Below are 18,291 nucleotides of genomic sequence, written 5' to 3'. Positions count from 1 at the left end.
TGCACACAAACAAAACAACAAATATACGAAGACATTCAGGACTCATAAGAACAGAAATTAACACAACATGAAGCAAAAAAAAAAAAACAACAGAACTCATAGGGGTGGGGGGGAACTTTTATCATTGAAGGAGCGAAGTCAGCCTCGTCTGCCTTGTGAGAAGCCAGAAGCGGAAGATCTTTTAAGGATAATCTCCATCTTAAAAAATATATAAATAGTGAGTGGGTTTAAACGGGAAGATGAGAATAACCTTTCTTTCCTTCAAGCTCCAGTGACGATTCCAGGTACACTCACATAAAGTAGGACAGAAAAACACCATGGAGACAACAAGTTTGGCATTTTTGAGAATGTTTTTTTGTGAAGTGTAAACAGTTCGACAAGGTGAGGATTATAAATATCTTCAAATGTTTCAAGCATGATTGGGTTAAAAACATCAGGATGTGCTGACAATGTGTTAACATCAATATAGTCCAACCTTTTTAGCAGGTCCTTGGAACCCTGAAATGGAAGAAAACAAAGGATGAGATCAAGATATTTGAATGAATAAATGAATGAATGAATGTTTCTTTTCATATATTAAATACCAGAGAGATCAACGAACACGATACCCTCCACAGTGTTCATTTACATTCATCAATTTTAATGAAATTACGATTTATTTATTTTTGAAAGCACTTTTCGCTTCACATGCACGTGATAATAAAGGAAGGCATTTTAAATTTGTTAAGAAAAGGATAAATTTGATTTTCATTTTTCAAGCAGTGCTGCACTTCCCTTTGGTGAAAACTCCTGATCAGATAAATCTCTAACCAAACAGTATTCACATTAATAACACTGAATCATTCAGGTACAGAGTATGTGAAGTGGTTTGTTGAACATCATTCATATTAATATTCTCCAGGTGTTGCACACAGGTCACTTTGGCATTGGATAAACCAAAATATTAAAGATGATCCAGCGCTTGATGAAAGCCATGCTATCATGGTGGTTGGAGGTCTCCATGAGCATCCCTTGGATAATATCCCTGAATAGAACAAATGGAAACGCTTAACAGTGTCCTGGTAGTTGTGCTGTATCTTTGCTTTAGACCGCATGATCCAAACTCACTCATCTCAAACCATCAGTTTGATAAAAACCAAAATCTCACTTCATGCATGACCTAAACACACGTGGAAATGCATTCACTCACCTTTCTAATCCATTTTATAAAAAAAAAATTTGAAGCATTGCAACGTACCCTGTACCTATATTATTGACCACGACATGTAACAGCTCTCAAATTATGAAGGATTTTACTCAAATGATGACAGACTTCCCCTTCACCATATATTTTAAATATTATAACTTTTGTAATTTGTTAATGATAAAACACACCTGTAGAAATGAAATGGCCTCCAGGTCTTGGAGTGCTGTTTGCATCGTGGATTTTCCTTGACGTAGAAACTCCATCTGCTGCTCCAGTTTCTCTCTCTGCTTCCCAAGAAGAGAAAGCTTCTCCATTTTCCTTTTGTTGATTTGACTCTTCATCAGATCCACAGATTCATTCACAAATTGGCACACCCTCCTTCGCTTCTCCTCCAACATGTCTTCAGCATCTCTGCCTGATTGCTGGGAGGAATCATTGATTGAATTATTCAAGAATTAAGAAGAAACTTTCAGATAAAAAAAATGTAGAAACTAACAAAAGGTACAATGGATTATGTCTGGATAGGATCAGATCACTGGTTACAGGAGTGGGTTTGATTATAAAGTTAAGTGGGCACTCTTATCTACAAAGCGTATTTGGTCCGGGAATCCAATGGGAGATTTCAACTTCCAACAAGTCTAAATTAACATTTAAGGATTTAAATTTATTGGTTTTAAAAATTGATGCACATGGAGGAGGAAAGTGAAAATAGAAAATATCATTCAAAGCAAATGCATTGATGGATATACATCTGTCCATGTTCAATGTAAACCCCTGTTGTGTTCGATCTCAAAGGTTGCACAAAAAAACCAAAAAGCAACTCGATGGTATTCATGGAATAAATACCGCACACAGTCTTGAGAAGGACTTGGTGTGAGCCAACTCTTGTTTTTTAATGTTTTTTTTTTCTTTGATCAAATATGGCTGCCAGACCATGTGACCAATGACATCATCTTTATGAAAGTATATTTCCCATTAGTAGTTGATCAATTAGTTACATTTTGCATTAATCAATTAAGTGGTGTTTTTCTGAAGATTTTCAAAGATTTTCCCTTAGATCCAACATGGCTGCCAAACCATGTGACACATAATTGTAATTTTTCTGAAAATCCTGTTCAAATTTCAAGTCAATCAGATGAATATTGAGGATTTAGAAAATTGGCCTGTGTTGACCTCAAAAGAGTGACCACTATATCACATGGTCATATTACATGTGGTAAAATTTCAATTTCCTTCACTGAATGGTTTTCGATTCATGCTCTTAACAAATAACAGACACTTCCGACATATGTACATATGAGGCGCCGCGAGGAGGAGTGATGTAAGGGACACTTCGGCCATTTTGGAGTTCATGCCATATCGCACTAATTTAACCCTTCCCCTATTATCATAATATCATTTAAAAAAATGGCGCTTGCATCACTCCTCCTCGTGAAGCCTCATATATATCTATGTTACCGAACACTGATCGGGGTTGGGGGTGGGGGATGGCTTTTCAGGACTATTTTTCCTCACTGTAACTTTGCCCTTTAATATTTGACCGAATTATTAAGTAGTGTTCCTCATATATGATGACCAAAGCTCAAGCTATGGACTAGACAAACACACACACACACACACACACACACACACACACACACACACACACACACACACACACACACACACACACACACACACACACACACACACACACACACACACACACACACACACACACACACACCAAAACCCAGTCTCCTGCTGCGTGGCAGGGAGTTACTGGGGAAGGGTGGCAAATGAGGTGACTGTTGAGCTGGAAACTTTCCTCATCAAGATCAGATTTGCATTTTCAACATCCAAAGCAAATGGCCTCTTTCTCTCTTGTTACTTGGCCAAAAATGTTTTGGACAAGTATGTTGATCACCTCCATTTGTTTTTGTTTTTGTGTTTGAATGTTTGTGTGTCCACTCACCTCCAGCCCAAACCGTTCAACCAATATTCCTTAAATTTTCACAGATTAATGTCACTGATCCTGCGACGGTCACGCATTGAAGTTTCTTAAAATTCGGTCAACTGAAAAGGTCTACATAGACCTGATCTCTCAACCAATTTGAGCCAAATTTTCTAAAATCCTCAAATTTCATCTGATTGACTTGAAATTTGAACAGCATTTGCAAATCAGGTCAGTGAATTCAACCACCTATTACTTTTAGGGTCATCAAAGGTCAACATGGGCCATAAGGTCAACCCAAAATAGGCCAATTTTTTTAATTGTTTCTAAAATTGTCAATTTTCATCCGATTGACTTGAAATTTAAAAAAACATTTGGAATTCAGGTCGATAGATTCAACCACCTATTAATTTTGAGGTAAGCGTAGGCCAAATGGTCAAAATAGGCCAAATTTTCTAAAATCCTAAATTTTCATCCAATTAACTTGTAATTTGAAGAGCATTTGCAGATCATGTCAGTGAATTAAATCGCATATTAATTATTAAGTAAACATAGGCCAAAAGGTCAAAATAGGCAAAAAGGCCAAATTTTCTTAAATCCTCAATTTTCATCCGATTCACTTGAAATTTGAAGAGCATTTTCATGTCAGGTCGCTGAATTCAACGACCAATTTATTTTAAGGTCAAAAGGTCAACACAGGCCGAGTTTCTAAAATTGATTGATTGGACCAAAAACAAAATATATCACTATAATCTCAAAAGTTGTAGACGAGTTGTGAAAAAACAAGGTGGATGAGTTGAATAGGAGACAAGAACAAGTGGATTGGAATTTGGTTCGGATACAGCCCATCTGGGGGATAGAAAACGTGAACTGTTCCACCTGATAGAGATATGGCCTTTACCGAGTGCCATTCTACTTTGTGCTGTTTTGCCAAGGTGTCTCTCTACGACTGATTTTTTCTCTTTTCTTTTTTTAAAGCTTTTATTTACGAGTAATTATCAGCTCTTTCCTGGAGTTAAATATGGTGAGAGGTAATAATGGACAGTTGAGAGAGCAGGAAGAGGGATGTTGAGCTGAACTCAATAGTTGTTTATATATAGATATATGACAAAAGCTCAAGTTATGGACCTTCTTTGGCTCTCAAGTTATCGTGGAACATAAACCAAAGTTCTGGCGTGCCCTTCCATACGTGACCAACATATCAGAAGCTACTGCTCACCTGTAAGTCCCGTTTGAAGTCGGCATCGCACATAGACCTGAGGCTACCATTAAACGCAGGATCATGCAACCAAAAGACTGATTGAATCTGGAGGACAAATCATCTGTCATTTATAAAACAAATTGCAGCAACTGCGCAGCCCACTACATTGGAGAGACCTCGACGAGACTAAAGACAAACAACACGAACAACAGTTAGCACTACGGAGAAAGGATCCGCTCTCCCAGGTCGCAATGCACAGTATCAGACAAGACCATCAATTCATGTTCACTGAGGCCGAGGTGATCGGGCAAAGAACATCCAGACAGCTGCAAGAGGCCTCGTATTTGAAAGACAATGCAATTAATAGACATATCGATTTACACCCGATGTATCAAGCATTAAGTCACCAGCTAGAACATCTGTAAACACACAACAAGTGCTAATCACCCCGAGCACTTTTACAGAATGTAAAAAGGAATTAGTTAATCCATAAAGTGATATTAATTCAGGTGTTATCAATCAGGATGATCAATCTCTCAACGTTATGCATAAATGGTACCGCAGGGGTTTTCTTAATCCCATCTCCGATGATGGGTTGAAGTGAGAGCTTGAAACGTTCGACTTTTAAAACTTTCGTCCAAGTGATCGATCTTACTTCACGCACGCACGCACGCACACCCTAGTGTTGGCGTAGTGGTTAGGGCAGAGGCTTGGGATCCAAAAGATCCTGAGTTCAAGCCCCGTTGGGCCATTGAATTAATACACCAGGGTGTTGACTCAGCCTGTCATCCTTCTGAGGTCGGCGAAATGAGTACCAGTATACTGGGCCGGTGTATACCCCGGTTAAAATAGGTGTACCATATCCCTGTGTTGTAAGAGGCGAACAGGGTTGCGTCAGAAAGGGCTTCTTCTTCTTCTTCTTCTTCTTTTTTCGGCTGCTCCCGTTCGGGGTCGCCACAGCGGATCATCAGTATGATCCGCATAATGATTTGGCACATGTTTTACGCCGGATGCCCTTCCTGACGCAACCCTTTTCACCTTTTACAACACAGGGATATGGTACACCTATTTCAACCGGGGTATACACCGGCCCAGTACACTGGTACTCATTTCGCCGACCTCGGAAGGATGACAGGCTGAGTCAACCCCCTGGTGTATTAATTCAGTGGCCCAAAGGGGCTTGAACTCAGGACCTTTTGGATCCCAAGCTGCTGCCCTAACCACTACGCCGACACCAGGATTCACCAACATATACATATATATATATATATATATATATATATATATATATATATATATATATATATATATATATATATACATATACATATATATATATATATATATATATATATATATATATATATATATATATATATATGTATATCTATATATATATATATATATATATATATATATGTATATATGTATATATATATATATATATATATATATATATATATACATATACATATACATATATATATATATATACATATATGTATATATATATACATATATATATATATATATACATATACATATATATATATATATATATATATATATATATATATATATATATATATATATATATATATATATATATATATATATATATATATATATATATATATATATATATATACATATATATATATATATATATATATATATATATATATATATATATATATGTATATGTATATGTATATATATATATGTATATGTATATATATATATATATATATATATATATATATATATATGTATATGTATATATATATACACAAGCTGGAAGGCGACATGGGTGGTCGCTAGACTAAGGCAAATTTGAAATATGGAGATAAGAGAACACATCAGATGGCATTTTTGCCGTTCGTTTTTCCATATCGGAACATGATGAGCAACTGTCCATTCATCATTTGTGTTTGATTCCCTAACCCTACTTTAGAGAATCCCAACGCAGAGGTAGGGGTGAAAGCATACAGTAACATAATTGCATACTAGTCATACAGTTTTTGACAGATCGGGCTGAAAATTTCTGACAAAGAGGTTTATTATAGTGCAAATAAAAGTGCAGAAGCAGATTTTTGATTTTCGAAAAAAAAAAAATTCGGATTTTTCTAAAATTTCAAAGTCCCATTGCTTGGCAATGGTGGCATCCATAGAAACGGTGCTCAAAAGCATACAACGAGATCCTGGTATGAACCTAACAGTCAAGTTTCATCATAATCGGTTGAATCCTCTGGCCTCCAGAGCTGTCTATTACATACAAACAAACAGACAGACATACAGACAGACGGAAAACCTGAGAATAAGGGTAGTCTGGCGACCACCCAATATGTACGTATATATATATATATATATATATATATATATATATATATATATATATATATATATATATATATATATATATAAATTCATATATATATATATATATATATATATATATATATATATATATATATATATATATATATACATATATATATATATGTATACATATATACATATATGTATGTATACATATATATATATATATATATATATATATATATATATGTATACATATATACATATATGTATGTATACATGTTGTTCATCTTTCGGCTGCTCCCGTTAGGGGTCGCCACAGCGGATCATCCGTTATGATCCGCATACTGATTTGGCACAGGTTTTACGCCGGATGCCCTTCCTGACGCAACCCTGGTCGCCTCTTACGACACAGGGATCAGGATTTGGGTTTCGCCATGATTCCGGGCTGCTCTACACCCTGCCCAGTGCAGAGTCCCCGTCCTCAAGCGATCCTCCAACCCAAGCCTCCGAGTAGCCGGATTACAGGCGCACGCCACTACGCCCGGTATATGTATGTATACATATATATATATATATATATATATATATATATATATATATATATATATATATATACATATATACGTATATGTATGTATACATATATATATATATATATATATATGTATACATACATACATATATGTATACATACAAATATATATATATATATGTATTCATATATGTATACCTGCCCGTGACATCATGCAGCTGCACGTGTACCTCATCCCTCTTGGACGGTACCATCCGGCAGGGATACCCCTCCTGCCGGATTCCAACCCCACGTGCAGCCATGACGTCACCGTGCGCACCACAAAAGCAAACCTCGCACTCCGAGGGGCTCCCCATGCGAGCACATGTGCTCTGCCCATTGGAGCTTAACACAAGCTCGTGTGGAGAACCCATCCGGTCCAAATCCGTTATCCTGCCTCACCTTTTCTCATTCCGCGGGATCGGCAAATCCACCGCTGGCGTTTCCGGACCGGGTTTCACTTCCGCAAGCGAGCACGTGGCAGCCTCGTGCGTTGCACAGCACGGACATCGCGCTCGCTGCTGGGTGAACCCGGCGCGGTCCTCAAAAGCGCTACGGCCGCTACCCGGCTTTCGTTCCTCTGTCGCCATCTTCGTCGCCATTTAACACATGCACTCCCGCATGTTACTCCATTCACACACCACTCCATTACATTCACACCAGAAGACGTGGCTGCATGCTCACACATGCCGACCGACATCTCCCTCACACACAGCGACCTTGCACACGCTGTCTCTCTCACACACGGCCGTTCACTCACGCACCGTGCCTTACTCACACACGCGGGGGCACTCACCCGCGGCATTTCACTCACACATGGCACGCTGGGAAGCACCCACCTCGGCACACTTGCCACCACACCACTCACACACGGGGCTTCATTCCCACACGGGGTCTCATCCATACACGGGCTCGCACTCACACCTTGCACCACACACACCGGGACAACCACAGTGGGGATTCGTGTCCCCACAAGGGTTTCCGGGGCCTCTATACCCCCCAAGCTCTCCATGCACCTGACCACAGCACCCGTCCCCTCGAACTCGCAAAGCATGACCGAACCCACCTGGTCGTGATTCGCCTCAAGGGGGCATACTCCCTCCCCTCGTTCCTGGAGGGTTCTATCCAACTGCTCACACCGGGTCCCTACACGTTCCACGAGCTCACCCTCATCGTCCTCCACTAACTCCGTGTGTGTGTGCGTCTCTAACCCCGTCTTCATCGTGTTGTCTTCGCTCTATCGTTCCCATCTCCCGTGTCTCTGTACATTTATTAGTTTCTGTTGTCCCCTCGTGTCTATTAGTCTCTGCTTCTTTCTGGCGTCTTTCCCTTATCTTTATGTAGGTCAACCTTGCTTTCTCCTCAAGTCGCTCCCGTCCTTCCCTCTGTTTCACTCCTTGCTCTTTCACGATCTCCGCGTACCTCATCCTTGCTTTCCGTCTTAATTGTTCTATTCTCTCCCTCCCAATTCCTTTCACCTCGTCTTTTATCTCCCTCGTGCACGTCTCCGTCACCCCAATTAGTTTTTCCCTCTCGGTCTCCGTCACGCTTCTCGTCCAACACGTCCCCCGAATTATTTTGCCCTCACCCGCCTCCACTGCGGGCCTGACAGCCGTTGCACTCCCATCCAGCTCGTTCGCTCCCACACGTGGCGTCTCCATTTTGAGCTCCACTGTCGTCGCCTTCATGCCCGCCTGCAGGCTTCGGCCCATGTTCTGCGTCGCACCCCGCAGTTCTTTCATTTCTTCCTAAATTCCTTGCGCATTTGTTTCCATTTGCTTGTCCATGCCTTTTATTTCGTTTTTCATTTAATTTGTGTTTGTATCCATTTGCTTGTTCATGCCTTTTATTTCGTTTTTCATTTCGTTTATGGCTTGCAAAATCACTTCGAGTGCATTCGGCTGAGCATATTCGGCACGGATCGGGGGGTTTTGGTGCAGAGGGGAAGTGGAGGTGTCATACACCGCAGCCGCCGCCGCACCTATTTCAGGCTCTGGGTTCAGTTGGGGGAGTTCGTGTTCCTGCACAACCAACATTTCCTGCACGGGGATTCCATCCTGGGCCATGGATCCTACATTACTACACATATACATTTCTAATACCCCCGACACTCGCTCGCCTTGAGACGCCATCTTATTTCTCGTAACGGGTTAATTTAGATCGCTCGTAATTTGGAGGGAATCAGGGGTCGTTCCTCTCACCCCTGGACCGATTCCCGTGAATTTAGCTTGAGACAGGAGAGTTTGTTTCCCGCTCTCTGACACCAGTGTCGCGAGGAGGGGGATGAGTTTGTGTCCCACGATCTGACACCAGTGTTGCGAATTCGCGCCCGCCGGCGCGCCAACGGCCACGTGACTCGAATCGCAGCACGTCGCCCACCGGACGGACAATTCTGTCGTGACCCTCTCGGACTAACGCCGGGAGCTAGTCACGGGTGGGCCTTTCGGCCTCACCACGATCGTGCCAATCGGCCACCCGCGTGGGATAGTGTTGTTCGCCAAACTCGACCTACCTAAGTACCCACGCGGAGGGAAGACCAGGCGATCGCACGTCGCCGCAGGTCGACTCCGGACACGGGCCGCTTAAGCGATCCGTTCCGTACTATCGGGATAACCGAGCGGTGTTATCGTCGGCCTCGACGGTTCCGATTAATTATCGGGAGTATTAAGCCCACGACCAACCCTTTACATGAAGCAAGATGGAGATTCAATTAAAGAAAAGACGAAGCGAAAATGGAAAACAGTTAAACATGATGCACATTTATTCCGCGGCACACGGAGAGCGAACATATACAGCCAAACAGAATGCACATATATCAAATGCTACAAAAGAAACAATGATGCAGAGATACTACCGACTACGCGAGCACACGGCAACACTTACACAGTTATACTTTACAGACGGCGCCACCAACACATTTACTCAAAAGCAAAAGAAAAGGCCACACTCAAGGACAAGGGGGCAGACGGGGCCTGTGGGCCAATATTTGCGCGGGACCTGAAGGAGCGGTCAGGTCCGCGAGACCGGATGGGTCCGACCCGCGTCTTCGTGATGAGCCGCAAATGTGGCAGCGCGGCGGTGCCCCGTCTCCGTGCTCCTTCACGGGTTTTGTTGGCACCGCTTGGAGTGGGGTGGGAACGGGGCCCCCTTTTCACACTATCTCAGCGCGGGGGAAAAAGGGGGGGGGGAATTGTTGATGCTCTGGGGAAAGAGTATAGCTGGCTTGCTTGGGTCCCGTGACGAGTGATTCCACCGCGACCTCATCGCCGACGGCCGTCTTCCTTGCCTCGGACCCGAGCTCCTCTGACTCTTCCCCCAATTCTCCTCAGCCGACTGCCGAAAACCACCGGGACGCCCTCGCCTCCCGACTCCACTCCGCTCTTCCAAACTGACTCTGCCTTTTCTGCCACTCTCCGCTCTTCCAAAACTGACTCTGCCCCAAAACTCTCTTCGCTTTTCTGCCACTCTCCGCTCTTCCAAACTGACTCTGCCCAGATTTGCCTTGCACTCGGCGCTTTATAGGCCGGCAGGAGAAATTTGCAAATTTCCATATGCAAATTTCCGGATCAGAATGAGCTCGGGGGCGGAGCCACGCTCGCCCATTGGACGGAGAAAAAGGGGCGTGAATCTCCCCTGATCCTAGAATTTGCATATCTCGATTCCACACAGACGCGCCTGGAGGCGGGGCGAAACCGCCCCGCGCTTGCTGATTGGACGGATCAGAAGTAGGCGTGTAGCATTCTTGATCCAAATTCTCCTCGCAAAGGCCGCATTTTGCACTCGCGGCTCGGCGCGTATCTTGTACGAGCCCAGGACAGCCCGACGCTCGGTGCTCACAGGTGGTGCGGGAATGGCCGCAGAAGGAGAGAGGTGAAGGTGGTGGAGGGTTTATGGTGGTGGTTTATGGCCATGGTGCCGTTCGGAATGGCGGTGATGCGATGTTTGCGGGAGCGAGTTGTGAAGGTAAAGATCGTGGCTGTTGGCGTTGTTGTTGTTGTGTGATGGTTTGAGCGTGGTTGGTTAAAAATAAAGATAGAACAGAAAACGGCTATCTCAAAGCGTCGCAGCCTGGATGGATCACATAAATTCCCTCTAAACAACAGGTTTGGGGCTAACTACACATGTACTTACAGAGATATCTCGCCTGAAGGACCTGAATGGTGGCTTGCGAATTTCCACAACCGTAACAATATATATATATATATATATATATATATATATATATATATATATATATATATATATATATATATATATATATATATATATATATATATATATATATATATATATATATATATATATATATATATATTTTACAGGAGGAGAGCCTGGTGTTGGCGCAGTGGTTGGGGCAGCGGCTTGGGATCCAAGAGGTCCTGAGTTCAAGCCCCGTTGAGCCACTGAATTAATGCACCAGGGGGTTGACTCAGCCTGTCATCCTTCCGAGGTCGGCGAAATGAGTACCAGTATACTGGGCCGGTGTATGCCCCGGTTAAGAAGAGGGTGTACCATATCCCTGTGTCGTAAGACGCGACCGGGGTTGCGTCAAGAAGGGCATCCGGCGTGGAACATGTGCCAGATCACTATGCGGATCATAATGGATGATCCGCTGTGGCGACCCCTAACGGGAGCAGCCGAAAGAAGAAGAAGAAGAATATATATTACAGGAGGTATTCTTTTGAGACAGAAGTGATAATATTGACAAAGGTTCCAACAAAGGTAAACAAATGACGTACACCCTCACTTAGGTGTTGGCTCCTAATCATCAGAGTAGGGTGATAAAGTAAGATTGCAGTGGGAAGGGGAGGGGTGGGGGGGTTGGGTTGGGGAAGGGCGGAAATATTTTCTCACACATGATCTGTCCATGGATACTCTGAAAACGGAAAAACTTGTGGTAGGAACACATTGGCGAAGTCAGTGGCTCAGACATACATGCACAAACATGTATACATATGATGTACCATCGTCGGATTGTTTATTTTTGTAATTCATTTCCTAATTTATTGTTGCCTGCTTCATTTTGTTTGTAGAGTTAGTTAAGTCACTTCAACAAATTTGTTATCGTACATCTCTTCACAAAACAATCATGACTTGTTCGAAGAGAAATAGAATGGCATGACCGAGCTCCTCCCTCAGGTGCATTCCCTTTTTATAATGGGGAAAGGGGTGGGGATGTAAACCCATTCCTTGGCGATTCCCACCTCTGTTTGCTCTTCCTCTTCCTGAACCTGCTGTAGTTGAGCTGCAACATTCTCCATTGACTGTGATATATCAGGACACTTTGCAGCCAAAACACCCTGCACACAATAAAGAAACAGAAGTGAACAATTGTGAACCTCTTTGGTGGAATAAAGAGGAACATCCTGCACAAAATTATATAAATATATACATTTGTGAGAAAAAGCACAGTGAAGATGATGGGAATTTGTTTAAAATTTTATAATAATCTCTTTTCTTTAACTCTACAGCTGTGTGAGAAAAAGTGCCAGAATGACATGAACTGCTAAAACTGTTTATCAACTGTCTTGAAGGTAGATGGCTGTTGAGGCTGCCATGATTACATCACCATCCCTTCAATTAATTATACAACTATGTGAGGTCGCTGAACTGAGATTACAAAATGTCATCACACCAACTTGGTTTGAAGGTAAAGATAGATATATTTTGTAATTTAAATAAATTGTTAAATGAAAACCTAAAATGTCTAACTACAAACATCAAAACATTTTCATGATGTGATGTTCATGTAATTTTTATACTGCACGCTACTTTGTTACAAAGAGACCAACAAGCCGGTAGGCGATGAGGGATTCACTTGGATCGAAGCGCTGGTTACGATGCCTTTCATTCTGACTGATACACTGACGAAGATTCATTGCCAAGACGTATTGGTTCACATGCAATTGTTCCTCTGCCTGGCAAGATTTTTCCTATTGCGTATTTTGCCAACTGGCACTCATAAAAAATGATGGAAAATAGACACCCTATTTTTGAAGGACTACCATTTGAAAAATAATCGGTTTGCTGGTTTGGGCTGTGGAGCCTCACGTGGCAGACACACACACACACACACACACACACACACACACACACACACACACACACACACACACACACACACACACACACACACACACAAAACCCAATAAACTTCTCTCAATGCTCTTGTTTGACCACATCTCCTGAGCCACACAATATTTTTCATAAGCCATGCCCAATTTCCAGCCACGCCCACTTTCCTACACCACTCCCACTTTAAATAGTAAATAATTGGAGGTGGTTTGTGGGTCGTGGAATCGTTTTCGGTAAATAAATAAATAATTGAAGGTGGTGTGTGGATCGTGGAATCGTTTAGGGAAAATAAATAAATAATTGGAGGTGGAGTGTGGGTCGTGGATTTGTTTATGGTAAATAAATAAATAATTAAAGGTGGTGTGTGGATCGTGGAATCGTTTACGGTAAATAAATAAATAATTGGAGGTAGTGTGTGGGTCGTGGAATCGTTTACGGTAAATAAATAAATAAGATGGTGTGTGGGTGGGGAATCGTTTTTGGTAAATAAATAATTGGAGGTGGTGTGTGGGTGGGGAATCATTTACAGTAAATAAATAAATAATTGGAATAATAAATAAATAAATGGAGGTGGTGTGTGGTGGTGGAATCGTTTTCGGCAAATAAATAAATAATTAAAGGTGGTGTGTGGATCGTGGAATCGTTTTCGGCAAATAAATAAATAATTAAAGGTGGTGTGTGGATCGTGGAATCGTTTTCGGTAAATAAATAAATAATTGAAGGTGGTGTGTGGATCGTGGAATCGTTTATGGTAAATAAATAAATAAATAAATAAGGTGGTGTGCGAGTCATGGAATCGTTTTTGGTAAATAAATAAATAATTGGAGGTGGTGTGTCAGGAGGAGAATCTGAAATGGTAAATAAATAAATAATTGGAGGTGGTGTGTGGGTGGTTTGGTTTGGTTTATCGGTTTGCTGGTTTGTGCTGTGGAGCCTCGCGTTGCAGACACGCACGCATGCACACACACACACACACACACACACACACACACACACACACACACACACACACACACACACATACAGAAAACATGATAAACTTCTCTCAATGCTCTTATTTGACCACACCTCCAGAGCCACACAATATTTTTCATAAGCTACGCCCACTTTCTTACGCCACTCACACTTTCCTACGCCACTCACACTTTCCTACGCCACTCACACTTTTCATCAACCAAGTCCACTTTCCCTAAGCTCCGCCCACTTTCCTAAGCCCCTCAAAAAATGACGGTGAATTGACACCCGATTTTTGAAGGACTACCATTTGAAAAATAAAACCTCAATCAAAAATCGGCTCGAATAAAAATTTTCTAAATATCTCGAAGTGTTTAATTCCGAAGTCTCGCTTCTCGAGATTCAAAACTGAAGGACAAGTATTGAAAATACTGTACGCGGTTTTTCGGCCGCTGCACAGCAACGGGTGGTTGCTAGGCAATGAAATTCAAAGGCGCACATTCCCAACAAATCCTGCACATGTTGGCAAATTTTCATCGAAATCGGTTTGCTGGTTTGTGCTGTGGAGCCTCGCATTGCAGAGACAGACAGACAGACAGACAGACAGACAGACAGACAGACACACACACACACACACACACACACGGAAAACCCGACAACAAGGGATATCTAGCATATATAGCGAATCCAATTAAACCCAAGGGATTTTTCAGATTGAGAAGAAGATGATGAACTCCTTGATTGGGGTCTGCGTGAAAGATGGATCACCTGTTACCTGGATTTGAATACCTTTGTGGCTTGTCCAAGATGTGATACACAAGGTCTTGTAATATACCTTAAAGACCAGGAAATGTGTTGAGTTTATAAGAAATTTTGTCAAAATGAATTATTCTCCTTTCATATGCAGAACATGACTGCAGGAAGTCTCATTTCCTGCAGTTGAATCTGTGTTACTGATGCAGTACCCTCAAAGTCAGAGCATTAATTTGTCATCTGCTCAGGGTGCTGGCGATCTTAATTTGTAATCACACAAACTCATTGATGAATCTCCCTGCCCACAAACTCATTCATGAATCTACCTGCCGACAAAATCATTGATGAATCTCCCTGCCTACAAACTCATTGATGAATCTCCCTGCCTACAAACTCATTGATGAATCTCCCTGCCCACAAACTCATTCATGAATCTCGCTGCCGACAAACTCATTGATGAATCTCCCTGCCTACAAACTCATTCAAGAATCTCCCTGCCAACAAACTCATTGATGAATCTCCTTGCATCCAAACTCATTGATGAATCTCACTGACTGCAAACTCATTGATGAATCTCCATGCCTGCAAACTCATTGATGAATCTCTCTGCCAACAACCTCATTGATGAATCTCTCTGCCTTCAAACTCAATGATGAATCTCTCTGCCTTCAAACTCAATGATGAATCTCCCTGCCTTCAAACTCAATGATGAATCTCCCTGCCTACAAACTCATTCATGAATCTCCCTGCCTACAAATTAATTGATGAATCTCCATGCCTTCAAAGTCATTTAGGAATCTCCCCGAGGACAAACTCATTGATGAATCTCCCTGACGAAAAACTCATTGTGTGTGAACTTTCCTTACAGGAAGTTGTTTTGCATTGATTTGAAAAAACATATGGCAGTTCTTTCTGACAGTTTTATAATGTCGTTGCAGAACATGACATGAGTTTCCTGCATCCTTGTGCTTTATCAAAACACACATTTTCACATTTATGAAAACTCCGTGATGATTAATCTTTATTTAGCCTTCATTGGTGTTTAAGTTAGAAGACAAAGTAGTTCAGGGCTGTGAGCTTTCTTCCTTCTTCCAAAACAAACTTCTTTCGGAAGGCTCTGAACCATGATCACATGAATGTAAAATAAACAATTTCACCTTTTTATCAGTTGGTGACCTGAAAAGCTTATTCATTCCATTCACGGTTTGGACAGGTGAATGATCAACATCACATGATAAATAATTCTGAGGAGATGCTCATTTGCAGAAATCTCATGTTTGTGAGGAATATTCCATGACCACACCATCACAAATGGATAAGTGCTGATCGGCAAGTTACAACAACAAAAAAGAAAAAAATCAGGCCCATACACAAGCCTCCTCCATATTAAAAAAAATAATGGATACAATAAAAACAATAACCTTTTTTTTACCGATTTACTCACCTTTAGTTCAGTATGAGCAATCTCCACAGCAACAATGTTGTGGTTCTGATGTTGTTCACCCGTGCACATGACGCACATCAAGCTCCCATCATCCTTACAATAGAGTAGGATTGGCTTTTCATGATCAATGCATCTTAATTCCTCAATCTTCACTCCTGGACCCACCAGTTTGTGCCCTTTCTGTTGATGAGGCTTCAGGTGTTGCACACAGCAGAGGATCTCACAAGGTACACACCTCTTGGCTGCCTCTCTATTACAAACCTCACAGTAACTATCAGTGCCCCCTGATTTCACTCGTTCCTTAACTTTCACACCACCATGTTTTGCATCTCGGACCTCAACCCTCAACCCAACCTCTCTCTTTTTCAACTGAATCTTTTCTACTAGGTTAGCAAAGGTCACATTCTTCTTGAGTTTTGGTTTTTGTGGAAAAACCTCACGGCAATTTGGACAAACACAGCCTGTGTCTTCTCCCTTGCTCTCCCAAGATGTCTCGATACACACAAGGCAAAACGAGTGGCCGCATGGCAAAGTAGTCGGCTCATTGTAGAGTTCAAAGCACACTGGGCATGTGAGTTCATCCAAACTATCTCCAATGTCAGAGGAAGAAGAAGCCATCTCCTTGGGGTCAGAAAAGAGTGTGAAGCAGAGTCGAATTGAAGCCTAAAAATAGAGTGAAAATTAGAAAAACTTGTAGGAATGAAAGACCAAGCATACAGTATTTAAAACATAAAGAACAATTAGGTTTGAAACAATCATTCGCGATATTACTTGAAAAACTATAAACTGAAGAAGAAGCCAATCAGAAGGTGCACCCAAAATGCATCCCAAACACAGGTAACAGAACAAGCACCAGGTTTCTGATGACAATGTACTTGTGTCGACCAACACAGAAACAGAGATTACAATGTGATTTCATGAGTACATCATCTGATCTGATCTATCACTGAATGAGAGTTTGAATAAAACAAAGCTCTAAAGTCTAAAGCATTGGCTCTTAACCTGGGGGTCACCCCCCCCACCTCCCAGGGGGGCATGAGTAATTTCCAGAGGGAGCAAGAGAAAAAAGTAGGAATTTCTCGAATTATTTTTGGAATTCTCTTTACAAGTGTTTGCATAATATCGTGATGAACATAAAAAAACAAAAGTATCGCCTTTAATAATCTTCGTTTTCTATTCGCAACTTGACCTACCATTTTCTGTATTGAAATTAATTTTAAAATTTAACATTTATTTGAATTAAATATTAAAATTTATATTTTGTTTTAATTTTATCAAAAAAATTTTTTTTCACAGATATGCAGTACTCATTTCAAACTAAATCATTCGCAATGAGTGCAAAAAAGCGGAAGTATCTTGACGAATATATTCTATTTGGATTTGCGTCCCTCCAAAAGGGTGACACACAGGTACCCTAGTGTGCAATATGCTACAAGACTTTGAGCAATGATGGCATGCGGCCCACATGCTTGGAATGCCACTTGAAGACAATGCATCGTGCTCATCGTGCATTTGTGAGTTATAGTGTAGACAGGAACGGACGGACGGATGGACAGACAGACAGACAGACAGATGGACGGACGGACGACAGGTATCACATTATACATATATATCGGGCGTATAAAAAAATAGTGTGGTAGATAAAGAAAAAATAACTTGCACCAAAAACTCGAACATTTTCACGCTCACACTCACGCTGACGCTCACGCCGGGGGTATCGCTATAGCTCTCTGTTCTTCGAACAGGCGAGCTAAAAATGATGACAAAAGGCAATAAGTGCTGAGATGATAATAATCCAATAATAAATCTGAACATGATCTCACAAATGGAGTGAGATTTGTGTACCAGAGAG

At 41.5% G+C, this 18,291-nt stretch overlaps 2 protein-coding genes across 2 annotated transcripts in view; one reads left to right on the top strand and one right to left on the bottom strand.

Moving 5' to 3' along the window:
• LOC147033509 (E3 ubiquitin-protein ligase TRIM7-like) overlaps window positions 1-18,291 on the top strand; it is a 1,095,521-nt gene that overhangs the window by 441,687 nt on the left and 635,543 nt on the right. The window lies entirely within an intron of this gene.
• The window catches only part of LOC147033524 (E3 ubiquitin/ISG15 ligase TRIM25-like), a 272,640-nt gene that overhangs the window by 251,177 nt on the left and 3,172 nt on the right, over window positions 1-18,291 (bottom strand). The window contains exons 2-5 of the mRNA XM_085855227.1: window positions 16,440-17,102; window positions 12,418-12,513; window positions 1,375-1,608; window positions 476-498 (exon numbers count right to left, since the gene is read on the bottom strand). Coding sequence (XP_085711353.1) covers window positions 476-498; window positions 1,375-1,608; window positions 12,418-12,513; window positions 16,440-17,102 — 1,016 coding nt within the window. The remainder of the gene's footprint in view (window positions 1-475; window positions 499-1,374; window positions 1,609-12,417; window positions 12,514-16,439; window positions 17,103-18,291) is intronic.

The sequence above is a fragment of the Eptatretus burgeri genome, chromosome 2 (genome assembly GCF_056783735.1).
Source record: "Eptatretus burgeri isolate ZD-2024b chromosome 2, Ebu_testis_v1, whole genome shotgun sequence".
Classification (NCBI taxonomy): domain Eukaryota; kingdom Metazoa; phylum Chordata; class Myxini; order Myxiniformes; family Myxinidae; genus Eptatretus; species Eptatretus burgeri.
This window is presented reverse-complemented; position numbering and strand designations above follow the sequence as displayed.